Source organism: Vulpes lagopus, chromosome 14 (genome assembly GCF_018345385.1).
Source record: "Vulpes lagopus strain Blue_001 chromosome 14, ASM1834538v1, whole genome shotgun sequence".
NCBI classification, from domain to species: domain Eukaryota; kingdom Metazoa; phylum Chordata; class Mammalia; order Carnivora; family Canidae; genus Vulpes; species Vulpes lagopus.
Window position 1 is genome coordinate 16506047 of NC_054837.1, and position 19507 is coordinate 16525553.

General features: G+C 50.7%; 1 protein-coding gene across 4 annotated transcripts in view; it reads right to left on the bottom strand.

The window, feature by feature from the left end:
- Positions 1-8399: 8399 nt before the first annotated feature.
- Positions 8400-19507, bottom strand: part of CRYBA4 (crystallin beta A4) — a 29500-nt gene continuing 18392 nt past the window's right edge. For 2 of the 4 annotated variants that reach the window (XM_041729032.1, XM_041729035.1), the window contains exons 2-8: positions 15257-15377; positions 15006-15122; positions 14346-14396; positions 13577-13695; positions 11706-11847; positions 10319-10461; positions 8400-8728 (exon numbers count right to left, since the gene is read on the bottom strand). In XM_041729032.1, the coding sequence (XP_041584966.1) occupies positions 8581-8728; positions 10319-10461; positions 11706-11847; positions 13577-13695; positions 14346-14384 (591 nt within the window). In that variant the 5' untranslated portion in view covers positions 14385-14396; positions 15006-15122; positions 15257-15377 and the 3' untranslated portion in view covers positions 8400-8580. The remainder of the gene's footprint in view (positions 8729-10318; positions 10462-11705; positions 11848-13576; positions 13696-14345; positions 14397-15005; positions 15123-15256; positions 15378-19507) is intronic. The other 2 variants (XM_041729033.1, XM_041729036.1) reach the window with 1 other exon arrangement.

Genomic DNA, 19507 nt, shown 5'->3' on the forward strand with positions numbered 1-19507 from the left:
TGGTAACCTCCTGTGAGCGATGATTGTGTCTGTGCCTTCTTGCTCACCTGCACCTGCACCTGTTGCCCTGAGCACCTCCCCCTGTTTCCTTTGCATCCCTGTGGTCCTCATCCCACCCCACTCATTGCCCGTAGCAGAAGCCACACAAAAGTCTTGGGGAAGACACTAAGGAAGCTCGGAGCAAATAACACTGAACATTTGCCATGTTCTTGGTTCTGGCCTAACACTATAAAAGCAATAGTTATGGGGAGCCTGGGTGGCTCAGTCGGTTAAGTGTCTGCTGGTTTCGGCTCAGGTCATGAGATTGAGCCCTGCGTCTGGCTCCTCACTCAGTGGGGAGTCTGCTCGAGATTCTCCCTCTCTCCCTCTCCCCTTGCTCCTCCCCCTACTCTCTCTTATATAAATACATAGGTAGAAACTCTAAGAAAAAAAATTAAAAATAAAATAAAAGCAATAGTGATAATAGCCCGATGGTGCCACGGATTGATGTCATTGCCATTTTACAGACAAGGAAGACTGAGGCTAAAGAAACACAGCTAGAGGGTGTCTGAACCAAGATGCAGTCCCAACAATCCATGTCAGATCCTGGCCTCACGTAAAGCCGCCTCCCCACCCTGCTCCCAATATACCTCCCCGGGTTCTCATGGTCGCCCTGCCCTGACCAGCAGCCCCCATACGACCCTCCCTGTCTCCCATGGCTCCTGTCTATTCCAGACTTTCCCACCCCCACGTGCCCATGCCGCAGCCAGTCTGCAGAACAGTACATTCTTTATTTATGAGATGCATCTGGGTTCTCTGCAAATCAGCTGGGAATGCCACGGCGCCTGCAGGCAGGAGGTGGGAGATTCTGGAGGCCAAACGTCCTCCAGCAGGCAGCCAGGGGCTGAACCCCAGACACCAGGCTCCGGCTGGGGCACCCAGTTGGCCTGCTGATCACAGAGTGGGACTGGGGACAAAGTGATCTCTACTTGGGATCCCTTATGCATCCTGGCTTGCCGTAGGCAAGAGCAGAGGGCCCTGTGGGGTGGAGGGGTGGAAATAGGGTAGGCACTTATAGTAACTGAGTGAGCGTCTCCTCAAACCAAGCAAAACCCTTCAAGGCAGGGATACTTGGGCCCACTTTACAGGGGAAGGAACTGAGGCTTGCAAAAAGTAAGCAAGTTCTTTCTGAATGTATAACTTTGCTTTGTCCCCTTCCCCTCCCAAAAAAGAGGGAGTTAAAGTGGTTTATAATAAAGCTCAGCATAACCAGAAAACTAAATGTGAAATAAGATAGAAAAATGAGTCTCGGAGAAAGGAACATGGAACCAGGAATTGAGTTCCTCTTCCAAATGCCTGTCACACGGTTCTATCTAGTTGCTAATAATCCGGAGGACTGTACATTGGTTCTGAGCACCCTGGCCGCCTAGGCAAAAAGAGAATGTGATTCGTTTTGTGGGTGTCCAAGGTCTACAAGGAGAAAAATAACGTGGCAGAGAGACATGGCGGTGGCTGATACTGAAAGCAGAGAAGGAATATCAGGACCCCTAATCTAATATTGGCTCCATTTCGCAGAAAGCCCCCCCCCCCCCCCCCCCCCCCGCGCGCCCCTGTGTGTAACCAACCCACTGCCCCCCGCAGAGCAGCCTCCTTCGGACGGCGACTGGGAGGGTGTGCTTCTCGCCAGCCACCACCAGGTGGCAGTGCGGCGCAGGTCTCAGGAGGAGGGTCCCGGGATGGGAGACCCAGGTGTGCTCCCCAGCAGCCTGGGGGCGGAGGGGCCTGAGACCCCAGCCCCATGGGGCCGAGCTTTTTGGTTGAATCTCAGCGAAGAAATCAGTGTCATGCTTCTCCACAGGGGGAGAGAAGGAAGGACCCTGGACATTGAGTCAGGCGTCCCGGGTTGGAATTCCAGCCCTGCTTGCAGTTCCCTGCTCAAACTTGTGCATGTCAACGTGCCTCTCCCGGCCTCAGTCTTCTCATCTGAGCAAAGGGGTGAATCATGCCTGCTGTGGGGGGAGCGGGGCCTGAGACAGGGATCAAGACAGATGGTGGTCACCGAAGCCTTACAATAGCCGGTGGGTGAGGGGCCAGGAGCTTCTGAGCTACAGGGGAGGGGGGGGGAAAAGGAACCACCTTCCCGGAAAGAAAACCCAAGGCCCTAGCTGGCACTGAGCAGGGGATGTGGTGAGGTCCTCTTCCTTTCCGCCCCTGGGTTTGGAGAAGTAAAAGGGGGAGGAGGGGGGCTTTTCAAGTGTAAATGACAGAAACCCATCCTAGAATAACTTGGGCCAAAAAGAAAAAGAAAAGGCAGGGAGAGAGTGTTATTAGGTCCCTGTGATAAAAGGCACAGGGGACATCTGAGTCATAGGCCAGTGAGACTCACTCTGGCCATTTCTGACACCTGCTTTCCCCTCCATTGCTTCTGTTCTAAGACTGGCTTTGGTGGCAAGTTCCAACTTCGCATCTCAGATCTTAGCAAGCCCAGCACCAAGGGAACTTCTCCTTCCAGACGGTTCCAACCAAAATTCTAGAGCTGACTCTCCTGGCTCAAATTGGGTCATGTGCCCATCCTTGGCCCATCACGGTGACCATTTTTGACCAGGCGAGGGTCATGTTCTGGCCTCTGGGATCCGAGCCCCATTCAGTGCAGAAAGGAGAGGGAATGATTTTTCTCTCTCTTTTTTAGAGAGTTTATTTATTTATTCATGAGAGATACAGGGAGAGGCAGAGACATAGGCAGAGGGAGAAGCAGGCTCCCTAAGAGGGAGCCCGATGCAGGACTTGATCCCAGGACCGCAGGACCACAACCTGAGCTGAAGGCAGACTCTTAACCACTGAGCCACCCAGGCTCCCAGGGAATGATTTTTCTAAACTAGAAGCTCCTCCCAGAAACTGTTGAAGGTCCCCGGAGGGTAGAAAGAGCAGACTGCAGCCTCTGGGAGGCCACTGTGGGGACCCAAGGGCCTGCCACCTCTAGCTTTGCCCTCAGAAGATTCAGGAGCTTGCAATAGGGAAAGGAAGGGCCCCCCACCTGGTTGATATTTCCCCTCCTCTAATCCTGTAATGAAGGCCCCAGTAAACAGAGGCCCCAGGAAGTAGGAACAGGCAGGCGGTGCAAGGCTCCTCCCTGGGCCAGGTGGGGGAGGCGGGGCTGGCAGTCAGGGCCACCCCAGCGGATGGAGCTCTGCCCGGATGGATGTGTGAGGGCCTGGCTCTGTGCCCAGCAAGCTCGGTAGATGCTTTTCTTTCTCCTCTCCACAAAGACCGTGGCAGGGGCTGGGTCACTGTCATGGCACTGCTTTCGTCCTTGTTGGGGATGAATAGGTGTGCAGGGGAAAGCATGTCCCTCTGACCCCTCCCCTCCCTGCTTCCCTCCTTCAGGGCCTCCTCCCTCAAATACACCCAACAGGAGTGAGATCTTCCACTTCTCACCTTCTTCCATTCTAGGTGGCTTCTTTCCTTTCTGGTTGACAGTTTCCAGCGATGTGTTGTCACCTCATCACTCCCAGGGGAGTGGCTCAGTGAGACAGTAGAGAAAGGGGAGTGTGGACAAGAGAAGGAACTGGACAGAGAGGGCACTGAGTGAAGGATCAAAGAGCCTCACCTGCCAAGAGCCCTCCCCCAACCACCCCGAAGGTCACCTTGGCTGATAAACTTGGGATCCAAGACTCAGACCCAGGTGTGCATGACTCCAAATGTGTTGTCCCCCGCTGTGCCATGCCAGCTCCGGGAGTGGTAACGTGGAAAGTGCTTGCTGTGTGGTCTTGGACCAGTGTCCCCCACTCTCTGGGCCCAGAGGACGTGGGTTTGGGATCCACAGTTCTGGACACTGTGGTCAGTCCTGCTGGCTGGGTGCAGTGTTCTTGATGATGAGCGTTCTGTGCCTACCATCGCTGCTGGCCAAATCGCATCAATAATTCAAGTTCCCTTGCCTTTATTACCTAGGAGAATTGGTCTCCTGGCAAGATAGAGAAAATAATTTCATGCTCTTTCCTCCGCTCCCAAGATCACCCCTGACAAATTATCTCATTTATTGCCTGTCACTCCAGCTGCCATCTCACATCTGGGGTACCATTTTTTGTGGTTACCAGTCTCACTCTTGGCTTTGACTCCGGCTGGTTCTTAACAGGGACCGCCATCAAATTTTAATGAGCCTCCCCCATTCATTCATTCATTCATTCGCTCAGCAAATATTGCCTGCTTTGTCCCCCAGGAATTCAAGACTCTTCTCTGATAGACCAGAGGCTCCCCGGTTATTCACACTAAAGTGTGAGGGACTACTTCTGAAGTAGTAAGAGAGGACAGGAACCTAGCAACTTGCCATTTATAAATGCTTTTTGTGCCCAGGATCTCTTTAATTCTCCCTCCAAACCTTACACCATCCACAGTGAGCTCAATCCTCTTACAGGCTGGATGGCTTCAGGCAAGTTGCTTAACCTCCCTGAGCCTAGGGCCCTCAAGATTCTGATGGGTTTTATTTTATTTTTTTTAAAGATTTTATTTCTTTATTTATTCATGAGAGACAGAGAAAGAGAAGCAGAGACACAGGCAGAGGGAGAAGCAGGCTCCATGCAGGGAGCCCGACATGGGACTCGATCCCGGGTCTCCAGGATCCCACCCTGGGCCAAAGGTGGTGCTAAACCACTGAGCCACCTGGGCTGCCCATGGCAGACCCATCTTGCATAAGGAAGGAGTGACCTGAGAACACAAGAGGAAAATGTTAAGTTAGCCATGATAGCCAATTACAACCTAGTATGAATTAGTTTGCATGTTTGTGTCCTGCCGTTCACCGGGGCTTTAGGAAACAGACTATGGAAGAAGTGGGTGCTGCTGCGGGTGTAGGAGCCTGTCCAGGAAGTGCTCTCATGGTCAGTCCTAGGGAACAGGCATTAAGAAGATATAGAAGTGAGGAAATTTTACGGAGAGGACAATGAAATCAATCTCTGTGGATTCTGAGGTTTTGTTAGTACCAGGAACAAGCTCTCAGGAATGGTTGGTGGAAATTGTTGGCATTATTCTATGCCTCTGTCCTTGTGCTTTGGTACCCCCCATCTCTGCCCCCAGCCCCCTTACCTGGGGTAGTATGCCTTCCTCATGATAATGATGATAATGATCATATTAATGGTGCGTGTGATGTTGGTTCCTTCCTCATGTCATATAATTTAAACTTCATAGTAATTTCTTGACATCATTATTGTTCCTTTAAAACCCATCCGTTATACATTCCCCCTGGAAGCAAAAGTGCCCCCAGGAGGTAAAAATTGGTTCTTGGGGAGGGAAAAAAAAACTTAATTTTTTTTTTTTTAACTTAATTATTTTTATGTATAAAGCACAGATTCAGGCAGCCCCAGTGGCTCAGTGGTTTAGCGCTGCCTTTGGCTCAGGGGGTGATATCCTGGAGACGCAGGATGGAGTCCCAGGTCGGGCGGGCTTCCTGCATGGAGTCTGCTTCTCTCTCTGCCTGTGTCTCTGCCTCTCTCTCTCTGGTCGCTCATGCATAAATAAATAAAATCTTTTTTTTAATATTTTATTTATTTATTCATAGAGACACAGACTCTGGGTAGGACTGGGTGCTTACAAGCAAAGGAAGGGCCCCCAGGGGTGCACACACAGAGGAGTAGGTCGCATGGAGACAGAGAGGAGGAAGCCACCTGCAAGCCAAGGAGAGAAACCTCACCAGAAATGAAGTCTGATGGCACCTGGAACTTGGACTTTAGTCCCCAGGACTGTAACAAATCTGTATCTGTCGCTTAAGCTTCCCTAGTCTGTGTGGTGTTTTGTTTTGGCAAAGAGCAAGCCAATGCACTCGGCATGTTCGGTGAAGACTCCCCAGAGGGACATGAGGTTCAGGGAGGCCACGGGAGAGGCAGGTGATGGCCAGTCTCTCAGAGAGAACTACTAAAGTGTTGCTGTGTTCCGATCTGTTTTGTTTTGTTCTTAGGAGTGGGGTGGGAAGTGTGGGAGGGTTTGAGCAAGGGGGTGACAAGATCCGCCTTCCATTTTCAACAGGACTAACCACCTGGCTGCCAGGGCAGAGAACAGGTAGCTTGTGGGCAAAGGTGGGAGCAGTGGCACCACGAGGAGGAGAGGACAGAGTGGCTTGGACCAGTGGGGGTGGTAATTAGCGATTGGATTCTGGTACCTCCTGAAAGTCCAGCCTGTAGGATTTGCCGGTGGATGGGATTACAGAGTGAGAGAGAAAGAGAAATGTTATGGATTATTCCTCAGGTTTGGCCTGAACAGCTGGAAAAGTGTAGCTTCCGTGTTGATGGGTTCTGTTTGAGATGTGCATTAGACAGACATCCACAGGGAGGTGTAAGGGAGACAGTTGGACACTCAGGGATCAAGTTCAGAGAAGACGTGGTCATAGAGATAAGCACCAAGGACCGTCTGCCTCCCCCATCCCTCTCTTCTCATCTGCCCCCACCCCAGCCACACAGTCCTGGATGTTTCCCCCAGTATCACAGGATATTGGGACCCACCATAGACTTGCCCTACTTCCCCATCCAGCCTGGTGAGAGAAAGGACTTAAAGTGTCTTGTTTACTACTTCCCAGGGCCCGGTGCACAGGGGGTCCCAGGAAAGATCGTCTGAATGCATGGGATGCTAACCAATGAGAGGTTAAGGATTACTCAAGAGCAAACGTTCCAGATACATCCCTCCCCTTCCTGAGCCAGATAATGTTATCTTTTCCAGCAGCCAGCTCAGACCCCACCCTGTCCGGTCTCTGTCCCACTTACTTACAGCAGAGGAAGACAGTCTGGAAAAAGGGCCAGAAGCCTTATGAAGTTAAGGCAATCTACATAATAAAGAACCCTGGGGGTGGGGAGAGCGCGTGAGCTAGGCCGGATCTCCCCATTCCGGCTGCAAGTGGATTGGGAATTTGTTTATTTGTTTTAAAGACCTCCTTTAGAGGGTAGAAGATGTTAAATGAGACTCCACGGTAGTGTGTGAACCAAGCGGGTAAAGACAAAAGGAATGTGAGAAATTTTGCTAGGGGAGAGAACTGCTTCCTTTTGCACATGGCTTTTAAAAACACAAATTAGGAACAATTTTGCAGGAAGACAGCAATCAGCAATAGAAGTGCACCTAGGAGTGCCTGGCTGGCTCAGTCGGTAGAGGTAGAGCATGTGACTCTTGATCTCAGGGTCATGAGTTCAAGCCCATGTTGGGTGTAAGTGCACCTAATAATAGAGTATCAACATTCTGGAAGAAAGAAAAAAAATCAGGAAGCAAAAATGCTTAAAACTAAAAGGAGAAACAGATAAACCCAGGTTATATAGTAGGAGATACTAAGAACCCTCTCTCAGTGATTGGTTAAAAATTTAAGTTTAGGAGCACCTGGGTGGCTCAGTCGGTTAAGCATCTGCCTTCGGCTCAGGTCATGATCCAGGGGTTCTGGGATCAAGCTCTGCTCCTCCCTCTCCTTCCTGCTATCCCTCACTATCTCTGTGTGTGTGTGTGTGTCTTAAATAAATAATAAAATATTTTTTTTTTAAATTGAGGTTCAAAAAAAATCAGCAGAGCACCTGGGTGGCTCAGTGGTTGAGTGTCTACCTTCGGCTCAGGTCATGATCCTTGGGTCTGGGATTGAGTCCTGCATCGGGCTTCTCACGGGGAGCCTGCTTCTCCCTCTACCTATGTCTCTGCCTCTCTCTATGTGTCTCTCATGAATAAATAAATAAAATCTTTTTTTTTAAGTCAGCAAAAATGTAGAAAAATCTTACCCACACTTGCCAAAACCACTAACCAACCTCAACTTGGCCTAAGTGACATTGACAGAACACCACAACCGACAACTTCAAAATTTAAACACTTCTCAAGTGGGCAACCAAGTCTATCAAAAATAGCCCATCTGCTGAGCTATAAATTAAGTCTGGACTCCAGAGTATTAAAATCTTATATTGTTCCAATTTTAGTATAGGTGCTGCCGAAAGCGAGCGTGAGTATTGAAATCGGACAGAATGTGTTCTCTGTCCACAACGGACTAAGAACAAATCAATGACAATAAAATATCTCAAAAATCCCAAAAGATAACATACCATTAAAGAACCCATGGGCCAAAGAAGAATTCACAGGAGAAAACTGGGAAATATCAGACTGAACAATTCAAATGTGGGGGAAGCAGCTAAAGCTGTGCTCACAGGGAAATTAATAGCTCTACAATGACTCTACAGTCATTTAGAAGTGCAGCATCTAAAATGAATGACCCAAGGGTCTACCCTCCCAAACTAGAAAAATTAAGAATAAAGGAAACCCAGAGTACACAGAAGCAAGGAAATGGTGATGGTATGAGTACAATGGAGTGAACTGGACACAGACAAATGAGCGAGTAAAAATCAATAAAGTGGAAAAACCAAGGTTGCTTGAGCGGATGAATAAAATTGAAAAAACACAAACTAGCGCTAGATCTTCTTTTTTTTATTACTTTTTTTTTGTTTCGTGCTGACTGTGCATGAACTGGCTCACATGGGTGCTGGGCTCACAGGGGCCGCAGGGAGAGGCAGAGGAGGGTGCACAGAAGAACCGCCACAGGTCCTCCGTCCAGACAAGCACACGTCTGCTCCTCTTTGCCGCCGCCGCAGCCGGGCCGCCTGCTCACTGCTGGATCCTGCGGACGCTCTGCACCTGGAAGGTCTGGGCGTGAGAGCCCCACTCTCGGAAATGCTTGTAGTCGCCTGAGTGGTGATCACACTCCAGCACGTACTGAAAGCCTCGGTAGCCAGGGAACTGGGAGCAAACCCAGCTGGGGAACAGAAGAAGCAGACCATTACCCTAAAGAGGCATCAGCAAGGGGACCAAATGAGGGGGGCAAAGGCTCCCATGCTGCATACACATTCCAGCCATCCCAGGCTTCCTTCACTGCCTAGAATGTGCCCTGCTCTCCCCACCACTGGGCCTTTGATCATGCTGTTCCCTCTGCCAAGAACACCATTCCAGCCATTCTTAGCCTGGCGCCTAGCCAAGTTATAATTATCAGTCAGGTTTCAGCTTGTTTTGAGGGCTGGTTCTCCAATTCAGGCCACTGTCCCTTACTGGTCCTCTGTAGTTCTCATATAATTAGACAAGTATCAGATTACTTGTAAAATGTCCGTCTCCTCCGCCAGCAGGTAAGCTCCTGGTGTAGGGCTGTGTGTGTCTGGCTCATTGGGATCTCTTGTGCATAGTGCAATGCCCGGCACAGAAGAGGGGCTAATAATAGTTAAAGAAGGAAGGGACGAGGGAAAGAAGGATGGGAGGGAGGAAGGATGGAAGGAGGGAGTGTGGAATCTTATTCCTTCCCCTCTTCTCTTAGCCAGAAGCCCTTCCAAGGCAAAGGCTATTGTTCTTTCCACTCATTGACCCCCTACATTGCTCAGGATTGGACAAGAATTGATGTCTCACTTTCTGAGCTTCCATTACCCCTTCTATAAGGGGGAAGTGGATTCAGGAATCATAAGAGGCCCATCCTACTTTGGAACAACTAGATTTTCTGATGGTTAAAAAAAGGAAAATTGTTAAACAAAAAAAACCCCTGCCACCTTCACCTTCACCCCTGCCAGGAGCCTAAGGGTACTCCAAGAAGGTGGTTGTAATGTCCTCCCTAAGTGAAGACCTCACGCATCTTGGCCTTCACCTGCCAGCCCCTGGGGAAAGAGTGAGAAGGGTCAGTCATTCCAGGGTTTGAAGCTGGATTCAGTCACCTAGCAGCTGGTGGACTTGGAGCAGGATGTTTGAGCCACACCTATTTCTTAAGGGCTGGACATCCATTCTCCCCACTTCTGGGGAGAGACCCCCTGCCACCCCTCCAAGTCCTGGCAATGAGCATGTGACCAACCCTAGCCAATCAGACCACCCCCTTCTTGCTCATGACGATTGGTTCAGAGTTGAGTACATGACCCAAGTCGGGCCAGTGAGAGCCTTTCCTGGAACCTTTGGTGGAATCAGTGAGAAAAAGGCGCTCTCTTTCCCTGGGGCTGGGGTAAGAATGAAGCTGCCGTGTGGCCTTTGCTTGGGAAGAGCTTGCCTGAGAATTTAGCCACAATGAGGCAAGACAGCAAGAGGGGGGAAAAGACAGAACCCTGCCGTAGCACCTGGATCCAGCTGTGCCTGAAGCTAATGCAAGGGTCAATCAGTATCCTTTGGGCATAATATCAGTTTGGTATGGAAGTCTGCCACTTGAGATCCCACATATTCTTACCTTATACCTCTCTGTGCCTCAGTGTCCTCCTCTGGAATGTGGGCACCAGAGCCCCAAAGTCCCCAGCACACAGTTTTCACGGGACATATCCCCCCCACACACCTCACCCCCAACAGCCTCTCCTTCTCTTCCAGGCAGAGCCTCGGATTCACTTACGCCCCCGAGTGGACGTGGAAGGAGCCCACTTCATTGCCATCCCAGCCCATGGCCTGGAGGGAGGGGTAGTCGTCACTCAGCTCGCCTTTCCTGCCCAGAAAGTTCTCTTGCTCGAAGATGGTCAGCCTCGAGTCACGGTGGTTCTATAGGAAGAGGAAACGGTTGGACCACCAGAGGCCCAGCCGAGAACCCAGGAGCCTCTGCTGACACCCCTGCCCTTGTCCCCCCAGATCAGCCTTCCTTACAAAATATTTTGGAAGGGTAACGAGGTTACAGAAACCTTACAAAAGGTATATACCATTTGCCCATCCAGAAATGTATACAAAGAAAATAACCATGGGGACCCCTGGGTGGCTCAGCCATGGAGCGTCTGTCTCTGGCTCAGGGCGGGTCCCAGAGTCCTGGGATCGAGTCCCACATCGGGCTCCCTGCAGGGAGCCTGCTTCTCCCTCTGCCTGTGTCCCTGCCTCTCTCTCTCTCTCTCATGATAAATAAATAAAATCTTAAAAAAAAAAAAAAACAATTGGTATAGATTGAATCTGTTGATAACAAACAAGACCAAAGGAAGTCTCCGGCACTGTTAAGACTGGGCTTCTGTCTCAGACATGTGAGTATGACTTCTTCCTCTGACATATCAGGTTTCTTTCTGAACTTTGGATGATAAATATATGTGCCTTGTGTGATTTGTAAAGTAATGAAAGTTGTGAGCAGCCCGGGTGGCTCAGCGGTTTAGTGCCGCCTTCAGTCCAGGGCCTGATCCCAGATTGAGTCCCACATCGGGCTCCCTGCATGGAGCCTACTTCTCCCTCTGCCTGTGTCTCTGCCTCTCTCTCTGTGTGTCTCTATGAATGAATAAATAAAATGTTTAAAAAACAAAAAAATAAATAATAAAATAATGAGAGTTGTTTTTGAAGAGAAAAACCCACATCTTTTCAAGCCTCAGCTCTTCCATCTGTTAGATGGAGATAATAATGCCCACCTCCACCCATACTCCATAGACAGTAGCTGGAGTATAAAATCAGGAACACTGATAATGAATCAGGGAGAAGAAATAGAACCTTCCTCCCCACCTTGTCCTGCCACCCCTGGCACCCAGCTTCTCTAGGATCCCCAAGTCATGAAAAGAAGGATGTGAAACACACAGGGGCTCATATCATAACCGAAGCCATGAAGGTCACAATGTGTGCAGTGATCTCGTCCAGAGCCTTCCCCATGACATGGCCCCATTTCAAGATGAAGAGACCAAGGCTCAGAGAGGGGAGGGAGGGATGGCACGTCACATGGCTTGAAGAAGTGACATGAGGATTTGAACTCTGGGATGATCGGTTCCCAAATCCCACTGGAGCGGCTCAGGCCTTCCTGGGACAAGGTGGTGGCAAGGACTCACAGCACAAGCCACCGGTCGGAAGGAGGTGAGCCTGTCGGCGGGGTAGGCTGTGTTTCCACTCCAGGCGTCCCAGGACGGGTACTCGCCCCGCTCCAGCACGTACTGCTGCCCTTGGAAGCCAGCATGCTCAAAGCCTACCCACCTGCGGACAGGGGGTAGAGAGTGCAAGGGGTAAGAGACCCACGTTCCGAGTCCCAGATCAATGGTTATCACTTAGGAGTTACCACTGGGGAGGCATTTAACCAATGTCTAGGGGCATTTTTAGTTGTCACACTGGAAGGAGGGAGGAGAGGTTGTTTGCAACTGACACTTAGCAAGTAGAGGCTACAGATGCTGCTGAACATCCTGAAAGCGCAGGATAGGCCCCCATCACAGAATCATCCAGCACCAAACCCACCGTGCCGAGCTGGAGAAACCCAGCCCAGACCCTGTGTAGTTCACCGCCTTGCTGTAGGCCCCGTAGGTAGGGGAACTGCTCCGGGCAGGTGCCTGGCCATCTTGCATGAGGTCCTCTAGGTCACACAGACAAGGCTTGATGGCAGGCTGACCTAAGCCTCAGCGGGATTCCTCGTGATCCTCCAGGAATGTGGGAGGACAGGCAGTCTGGTGAGGAGCAGCCACAGGACCCTCTCACCTACCTCCCTTCCTTGAGGGAGGCTGCCATGAGACAGTAACTCATCCCCTCCCTGATTCCCTGGAGATATGGGACCTCCCCCACCCCACACCCTGGGGGAGGGCGTCCAGCAGGAGCCACAGCTGAAGCACGGAGAGCTCCTCAACAGCAGGGGGCTCACCACTCCTGCTGTCAGCTGGCCCCTCTTGGTGTCCTCCTGTGGGACAAGCGACTCTGTGGGACAAGCGACACTACCACCATGATGGCCTTGCCTTTGCTACGTAGCAGACTGTCCTATATGAGTAATAAAGCTGAGCATATTTTCTCCTTCCAGGAAGGATCTGTCAATTTGCTGGACATATCCCTGGACAGGTCACTGCTCCCCTCTGATCCCCAGTTCCCCGCCCACACAAAACAGATTCTCCCCGGGGTGTGAGGTGCATAAATACCACCCAAGATGACCTTAGTGGCACTCACGGGCACAGTATAAAGTGACTCCAGATCACGTGGAAAGAACATTGTTCTTCTTTCAAGCTACTTCCCAAACTTCTAGAAATTTCTATCCCGTGCAGTAGCCACTGGCCACCTGTAGCTAATTAAATTTAAACTCACATAAAATAAAACTAAAGTAAAAATTCAGTTCTTTAGATGCACCGGCTACATTTCTAGTCCTCAAAGGCCACATGTGACCAGGGATCCAAATCAGATAGTGCAGAGGAACAACATTTTCACCATTGCAGAAAGTTCTACAGAGAGGTGCTGATCTAGAAGTCTCTGTGTGATGTTAGTGTGTCATTACAGTTTCACATTTCATTAATCTCTCTCTCTCTTTCTTTTTTTCTTTTAACTCAGCTTATCTTATCCCAGAGCCTCCAGCAACAACGTTCAACTGAAGATAAATAGCATTATTTTTTACTATATCTATTTTTTTATCTTCTATTTTTGCTTTCAACTTATGTCTAAGAGGGGCCTTTCAGACCCAACAATAGATTTTAAAGGTCTGCCCCTACAAGCCCACCTCATCCAGCAGGCAGGATCTGTGTGAATGATGCTTTCTACGTTTGGGCAGTGCACAACCTGCTTAACCTTACACTACTGTCTTGCACACTCCCTAGCACTTCAGACCCAAGGAAGGTCACACTGGTACAGTTAGAGCCTGAAAAGTTAGCGCCTAGAACACCTCTTTCTAGATCCCTCCCTGTCCCCCAGCCCCACCCCAACTCAAATTCTCCCTCCCCACACAGTCCCCCAGACTCACGCTCCACTCAGCACTTTCAAAGATCGCACAGTCTCAAAGCCAAGCTCCAGCACACTGGGGCACTCTGCAGTAAACTCATGCCTCCGGCCCTGGAAACCCTCCTCATCCCAAACCACAATCTGTGACAGAAACAAAAGGTGGAGACCAGCATTAGAGTCCTGTAGGGGATGAGGGATTAGGACCTCACCCCAGGACTAAGGGTGGGGCAGGGCAGGTACAGTAAGGACTGCAAACTCGGATGCCCCCAGGGGCCAGGTAGGTAAGGATGGGGGAGGGCTGGAAATGAAATGCAAAGCCCAGACTCCACAAATGGGTGATTTCTGCTCAGCGCCACCTATTTTTGCCACCTGGGAATGCCAGCCAGATTTTCCGATTTCTCAAGACAATTGCTATATATGGACGTTTCTGTGGACCCTCCAGGTTTTTAAAAGCTGATGATAAATTCAGGGAAACAAATTATTTTTAACACAGAGGGGGCCAAAGAAACCACACCCATACACTGTGTGCAATCAGCAGTTTGCCATCTCTGCCAGAGTGTAGATGGTTAAATCCAGGGACCAGGAGACCCAAGTTCAAATCGATACCTTGGGCAAGTCCCTTCCTCTTTCTGAGCCTTGAATGCATCCTCGGCAAAGCGGGCCCTCATCACATGCCCCCCAGAGTGAGGTGGGGCTTCAATGGAGGAGGATTGAGGAGGTCCCCTGGACGTGGGTTGGACCTCTACACCCGCCCCCTCACTCCTCAGACACCACCCCATGCCTCTTCCTACCTTCCAGTGTCCTGCGGACTTGGTGCACTGCAGGGTCATGTTGCCAGCTCCCTACATGAGAGAAGAACGTGATAGCCTTCCACCCTGATCGTCTGCTCTCCTTCTGGATGATAAAGCCTAGTTTGGATAATGTCGGGATCCAGATGGGATCCAGATAGGACCAGGCTAGGAGAAAGTGTAGCTTTGGTCCGTTCTTCTTCTCCATCTGTGACCTTTGCTCAGTGACTAATGTCATCTCCCTTACTCTCAGCCTATACACCATCTCAAAACTTACCCATTCTGGGTCCCACTGCCTCTGAGTCCCACTCTGTCTTAATTCATCTGCTCACTATGGGAAAAGTTCTGTGACTGCCAGTGGGCTGGATCACCCTAGCAGGTGCCAGGGTGCTAAGTTTAAGAGAGTCTCCCCAAGACAGCACCAGACACAACAAAGTGACTCTAATGGTTGCAATTGAGGCAACAGGACTATAGGAATAATCTTGTTCTTAAATGGGGGTGACAGGTATTCGTCTTGACGTTGGGGACCTGACCTTGGTAAGGGTGAAGATGACATTCAGGATGGCACAGTGACATCCTCAGGACTGGAGACCTGGTCTCCCCACCTCCCACAATGCTCGCTCAGAGCGTGGAACCCACCCCTTCTCCAAGCCTGGGACTTACCAAGACGGACCCAGAGAATATGCCAGAACATGCTGGGACCAGCCGAGGTCAGGCTCTTATAGGCAGGGAGGGGAGAGGGCCCCCGGGAGACAAAGCTCCGACTCAGCATACAAGCAGCTGAAACAAAAGCCAGTCCTGGCTGAAGTCCCAATGGAGAGGTGTCAGCAGCGTTGGCTTCAGCGGGAAGGGAAAGGGTCAGGTGGCCTCACTCAGGGATCAGCCATGAAGAAGAAAAGAAGGGGAATTTCTACCTTAATCAGCTCTGGGGTACTTCCAATTGGAGCAGGAGAATGAGCACTGGACAAGGAATCCAAAAACTTCACCCTTCCTAGCTGTGTGACCTGGAGCAGGTGTTTTCTCCCCAATTTTTGCCTATAAAACAGGACAAGAATAAACTACATCATGGAGTTGTTGTGAGGTTATGTAACATGCCTGGCACAGAGAAAACATTCCACAAATGCCTATACATTTCCTCCTTCCACAGGCCTTCCTCTTCTAGCAGGGACAATCAAGGTAGGCTTCATATTGGAGGCCTCCAAAGGGCAAGGAGGAGTTGTACAGAGTGAGATACAAGGGATGCTTTTCTTAAGCAAAATTGCAGAGGTGGGAACTTTTGGGGCATATGTATGAGAAACAGCTGGTAGGCCAATGGGGCTGGAGTTTGGGGACCCTGAAAGAGGAAGCCAGGCAAGAAAGGTGGGCTGAGCCAGGGTCTCCAGGACCCACAGAGTTCAAAAAGGAGTCCAGATGGCTCTGTCGGCAGAATAAAGGAGCTGGTGGGTGTGAACAAGCTGTGCAAACAGTCACACATCTGTCAGATATCCAGGGTTTGTACAACTCACTTTGAGTAGCCTCTCCCTATGCTCCTCCCCCCGGGTTGACCCAAGAGGGGCCTCTCACGACATAGCAAAGAGTCTGGCTGGAAACAAGACCACTCTGGGTGGAAGCCAGCCTTGCCTCTTGACATCTGGGTGACCTGGAAGATGGCTGATCTCAGCTCCTGGCCTGTAACATCACAACACGGTCTCCCTCCTGGGCTGGTTACATGCACGACTGTGATGAAGGGCTACCATGAAAATAAAAGGCTGGGAGTGCAACCTCTGGGGCCAGGCGGCCTGGGTCTGCATCCCACTTTGCTGGCTGGGAACCTCGAGCGTGTTACTTAATCTCTCTGAGCCTCAGTTTCCTCGTGTACAAAATGGTTATAAAATAAATAAATAAATAAATAGGGCTTAGCCAAAGAGATTAGGGTATTGTGAGGGTAAACGTGAATTACACACGAAAAGCACTTTCTGTTCCGAACGGCTCCTGAAACGCAGAAAGCATTATGTGCCTCCTCATTGTCATCATCATTGCTAATAATAAAAATGATTACCCTTAGGATATCTGTGACTCCATGGTTCTTGCAGTGTTATTCACAATAGCCAAAATATGGGGGAGGGATCCCTGGGTGGCGCAGCGGTTTAGCGCCTGCCTTTGGCCCAGGGTGCGATCCTGGAGACCCGGGATCGAATCCCACGTCGGGCTCCCAGGGCATGGAGCCTGCTTCTCCCTCTGCCTGTGTCTCTGCCTCTCTCTTTCTCTGTGATGACTCTCTGTGATGACTATCATAAATAAATAAAAATTAATAAAAAAAAATATGGGGGAAACCTCATGTCCATAATGAATGGAGGCATAAATATATGTGTATATATATATATATATATATATTAGCCACGAGAAAAAAGAAAATTCCTCCATTTGCAGTAACACAGGTGGACCTCGGGAGCAATTATGCTAAGTTAACCATGTCATACAGAGAAAGACAAGTACCCTATATGGCTGATATATGAGATCTACGAAAGACGAACTCAGAAACAGAGAGTAAAATGAGGTTCCAGGGGCTGGGGGGTGGGGGAAATGGGGAGATGTTGCTCACAGGGGATAAACTCCCAGTTATCAGATTAGGAAGTTTGGGGATCTAGCACACAGCATGGCCATTATACCTAATAACACTGCATCATGTATTTGAATGTTGCTAAGACAGTAGATCTTCAGTGTTCTCAACCACAAAAAAGAAACAGCAATTGTGTGACCCAATGGAGGTGGAAGCTAATAGGACGGGAGTAATTGTTTTGCAATTTATGCATGTATCAAATCAATGCCTTGTATACCTTATACTTACACAACAGTATGTGCCCATAAAGCTGAAAAAAATACTATTAAATAATTCTTCATATGAAAGCAGAAGTGCGTTGTTTTCAAGAGCTTGGGTTCAGGAGTTAAAAAGATGTGACTCCCGATTCCATTTTGGGGATGAGGCACAAGGCTGAGAGCAGAGAAAGGGACTAGTCTTGGTTTCCTCATCTGCAAGTGGGACTCATCCCAGAGATACCCCCTCATAGTGAGGATTACAGGACCCAAGTCAGTAAAAGGCTCAGGGTGTAGCCACCCAGCATGGGGGGCCAGCCCCCACCTCTGCCCCCACCCCTTGGCAAGTGGCCAATCGCCATGGGGGACATGGAACTGCCCCAGACAGCCTGGCCTTGAAGCCCAGACCTGTGGGTGCCCCCCCACCTAGCCACAGGCATCTTGGCCCAGATTCCAGTGGCTGCCCCATCCTGTGGTTCCCGCCCCCCTTCCCGGGCCTTGGCCCAGGATGAAAGGCTGAGGGGGAGGCTGGGAAGCGAGGGGAGGCTGGCTAGGGGTGGAGAAGCAGACAGACAGCAGAGCTGGCCCCAGGCCATGGTGATCTCAAGGTGGGAGCTGGGCTCTGTGGGGGGCCGGGTCCCTGGAACCCCTGCAGAAGAGGCAGGAACCGGTGCTGCCACCACCACTTGGGGGCCAGGGAGCCAGACTGCAGACCTGGCCCCGCAGGCCCCCCCAGCTCACTGTGAGCTCACACTATGTGACCGTGTAGGAGTCACTTATTCCCACCGGGCCTCAGTTTCTCCCACTTGTGAAAGGAGGGAATTGGATGGTAAGCCTCCTGGTGTCTGTTCCACTGCTCTGAGTTTTGATTGCTCTATTTGACTTCTATCTCTGTCTTTTCCTCTTCACTGCCCGTCTCCTCCATGGCTCCTCTGCATTTCTGTCTTCCTCTCTTTCTCTGTGATTCTCCACTTTTCCCAGCCAGTCACCCTACTTCTCTTCCCCCATCCTGCTTCCCCTACCACCCCCTGCACCCCAGGTTCCATTGTGAGCCACTGGCATAACCATTTAGTCCCCCTCAAACTGAATGAAGGTTCACTCTGTGCCAGACCTTGTGCTAGGTGTTGGGGTCAAACAGCACAAACACACACGCACACACAAAATAAATAAATAATAAAAAATAAATTAAAAAAAATAAAAAGCAGAGCACAAGAAGTGGTAGGGCTCTGGGCTTCCCCCAAGGAAGTCACGTTCCTGGCCACCAGCTCTGTCCCCAGGGTCAGATTATGGAGAGGAGGTTCTACAGGCAGGTCAGGGAAGGGAAGGAGATGAATCTGAGTCCAGTGTGGGTAGAGGAAGAAGACTCAAGCTTGGAACATTCAACTCACCTGAGCACAGCGCCCTCCCCTCACTCCCACTTACTATCCTGATTTCTATTCTGGAGGCAGAAAGTCAGGCCAGAGCCAAGGTCAGAGAGCCTGAGAATGAAGCAGACAGGCCCCCCAGCCAGCCTGTTGGGGGGCAGTACCTGGCTCTGACCTCTCTGTCAGAGAGTTTGCTTGACAGTTGAGTGTGTGCCTTTGGCTTAGGTCGTGATCCCGGGGGGTCCTGGCATTGAGCCCCACATCGGGCTCCCCGCAGGGAGCCTGCTTCTCCCTCTGCCTGTGTCTCTGCCTCTCTGTGTGTGTCTCATGAATAAATAGATAAAATCTTAAAAAAAAAAAAAAAAGTACCAAATAAGGTGGATTATCCTGGGGCTTGACCAAGACCGCGTGGGGAGTGCATCTGGCGCTGTGGTAGGTACACAGCAAACAGCAGGTAGGGCTGTTGACATCATACCCACATCTGCCTTTACAAAGCCTTTCCCCATCTGCTGTGCTCCTTATCACCCAAGTATCCCACCCACCCTCCCTGGGGTTCTCCTTTCCTCTGTCCCAGGACCTGTGGCCAGCAGGGACCCCGTGGGCCCGGCACAGCTGGGGTTCTAGAGAAAGGCCTCCGGCTAGGGGCCAGGCCTGGGATGAGGTGAAGTGGCAACTGGCCAGGCTTTCTGCTGCGCGAGCTGGGCTCACAATGGAAAGTGCTGTCCTCCACAGTAACCGGGGCAAGATCAGGGCCCCGGGGGCCGCCCCCTGCCCAGAGCCTGCTGAGCCAGCTCCTGCTTTGTGCCACAGACCATGGGCCCTGGTGTCTGCCAGACTATAAAATGGGGGGTCGGCCCCCAGTCACCCACTGCACCGGCCCACCTGCCCGCCTGACCGCCTGCCTGTCCTTCAGCAGGAAGTAGCAGGTCCCCAGGTAAGAGGGGACTCGCAGCTGCTGAGAGCCCCAGGGAAGGCAGGGGCGGGGGGAGCCAGAGAGAGCCATAACCA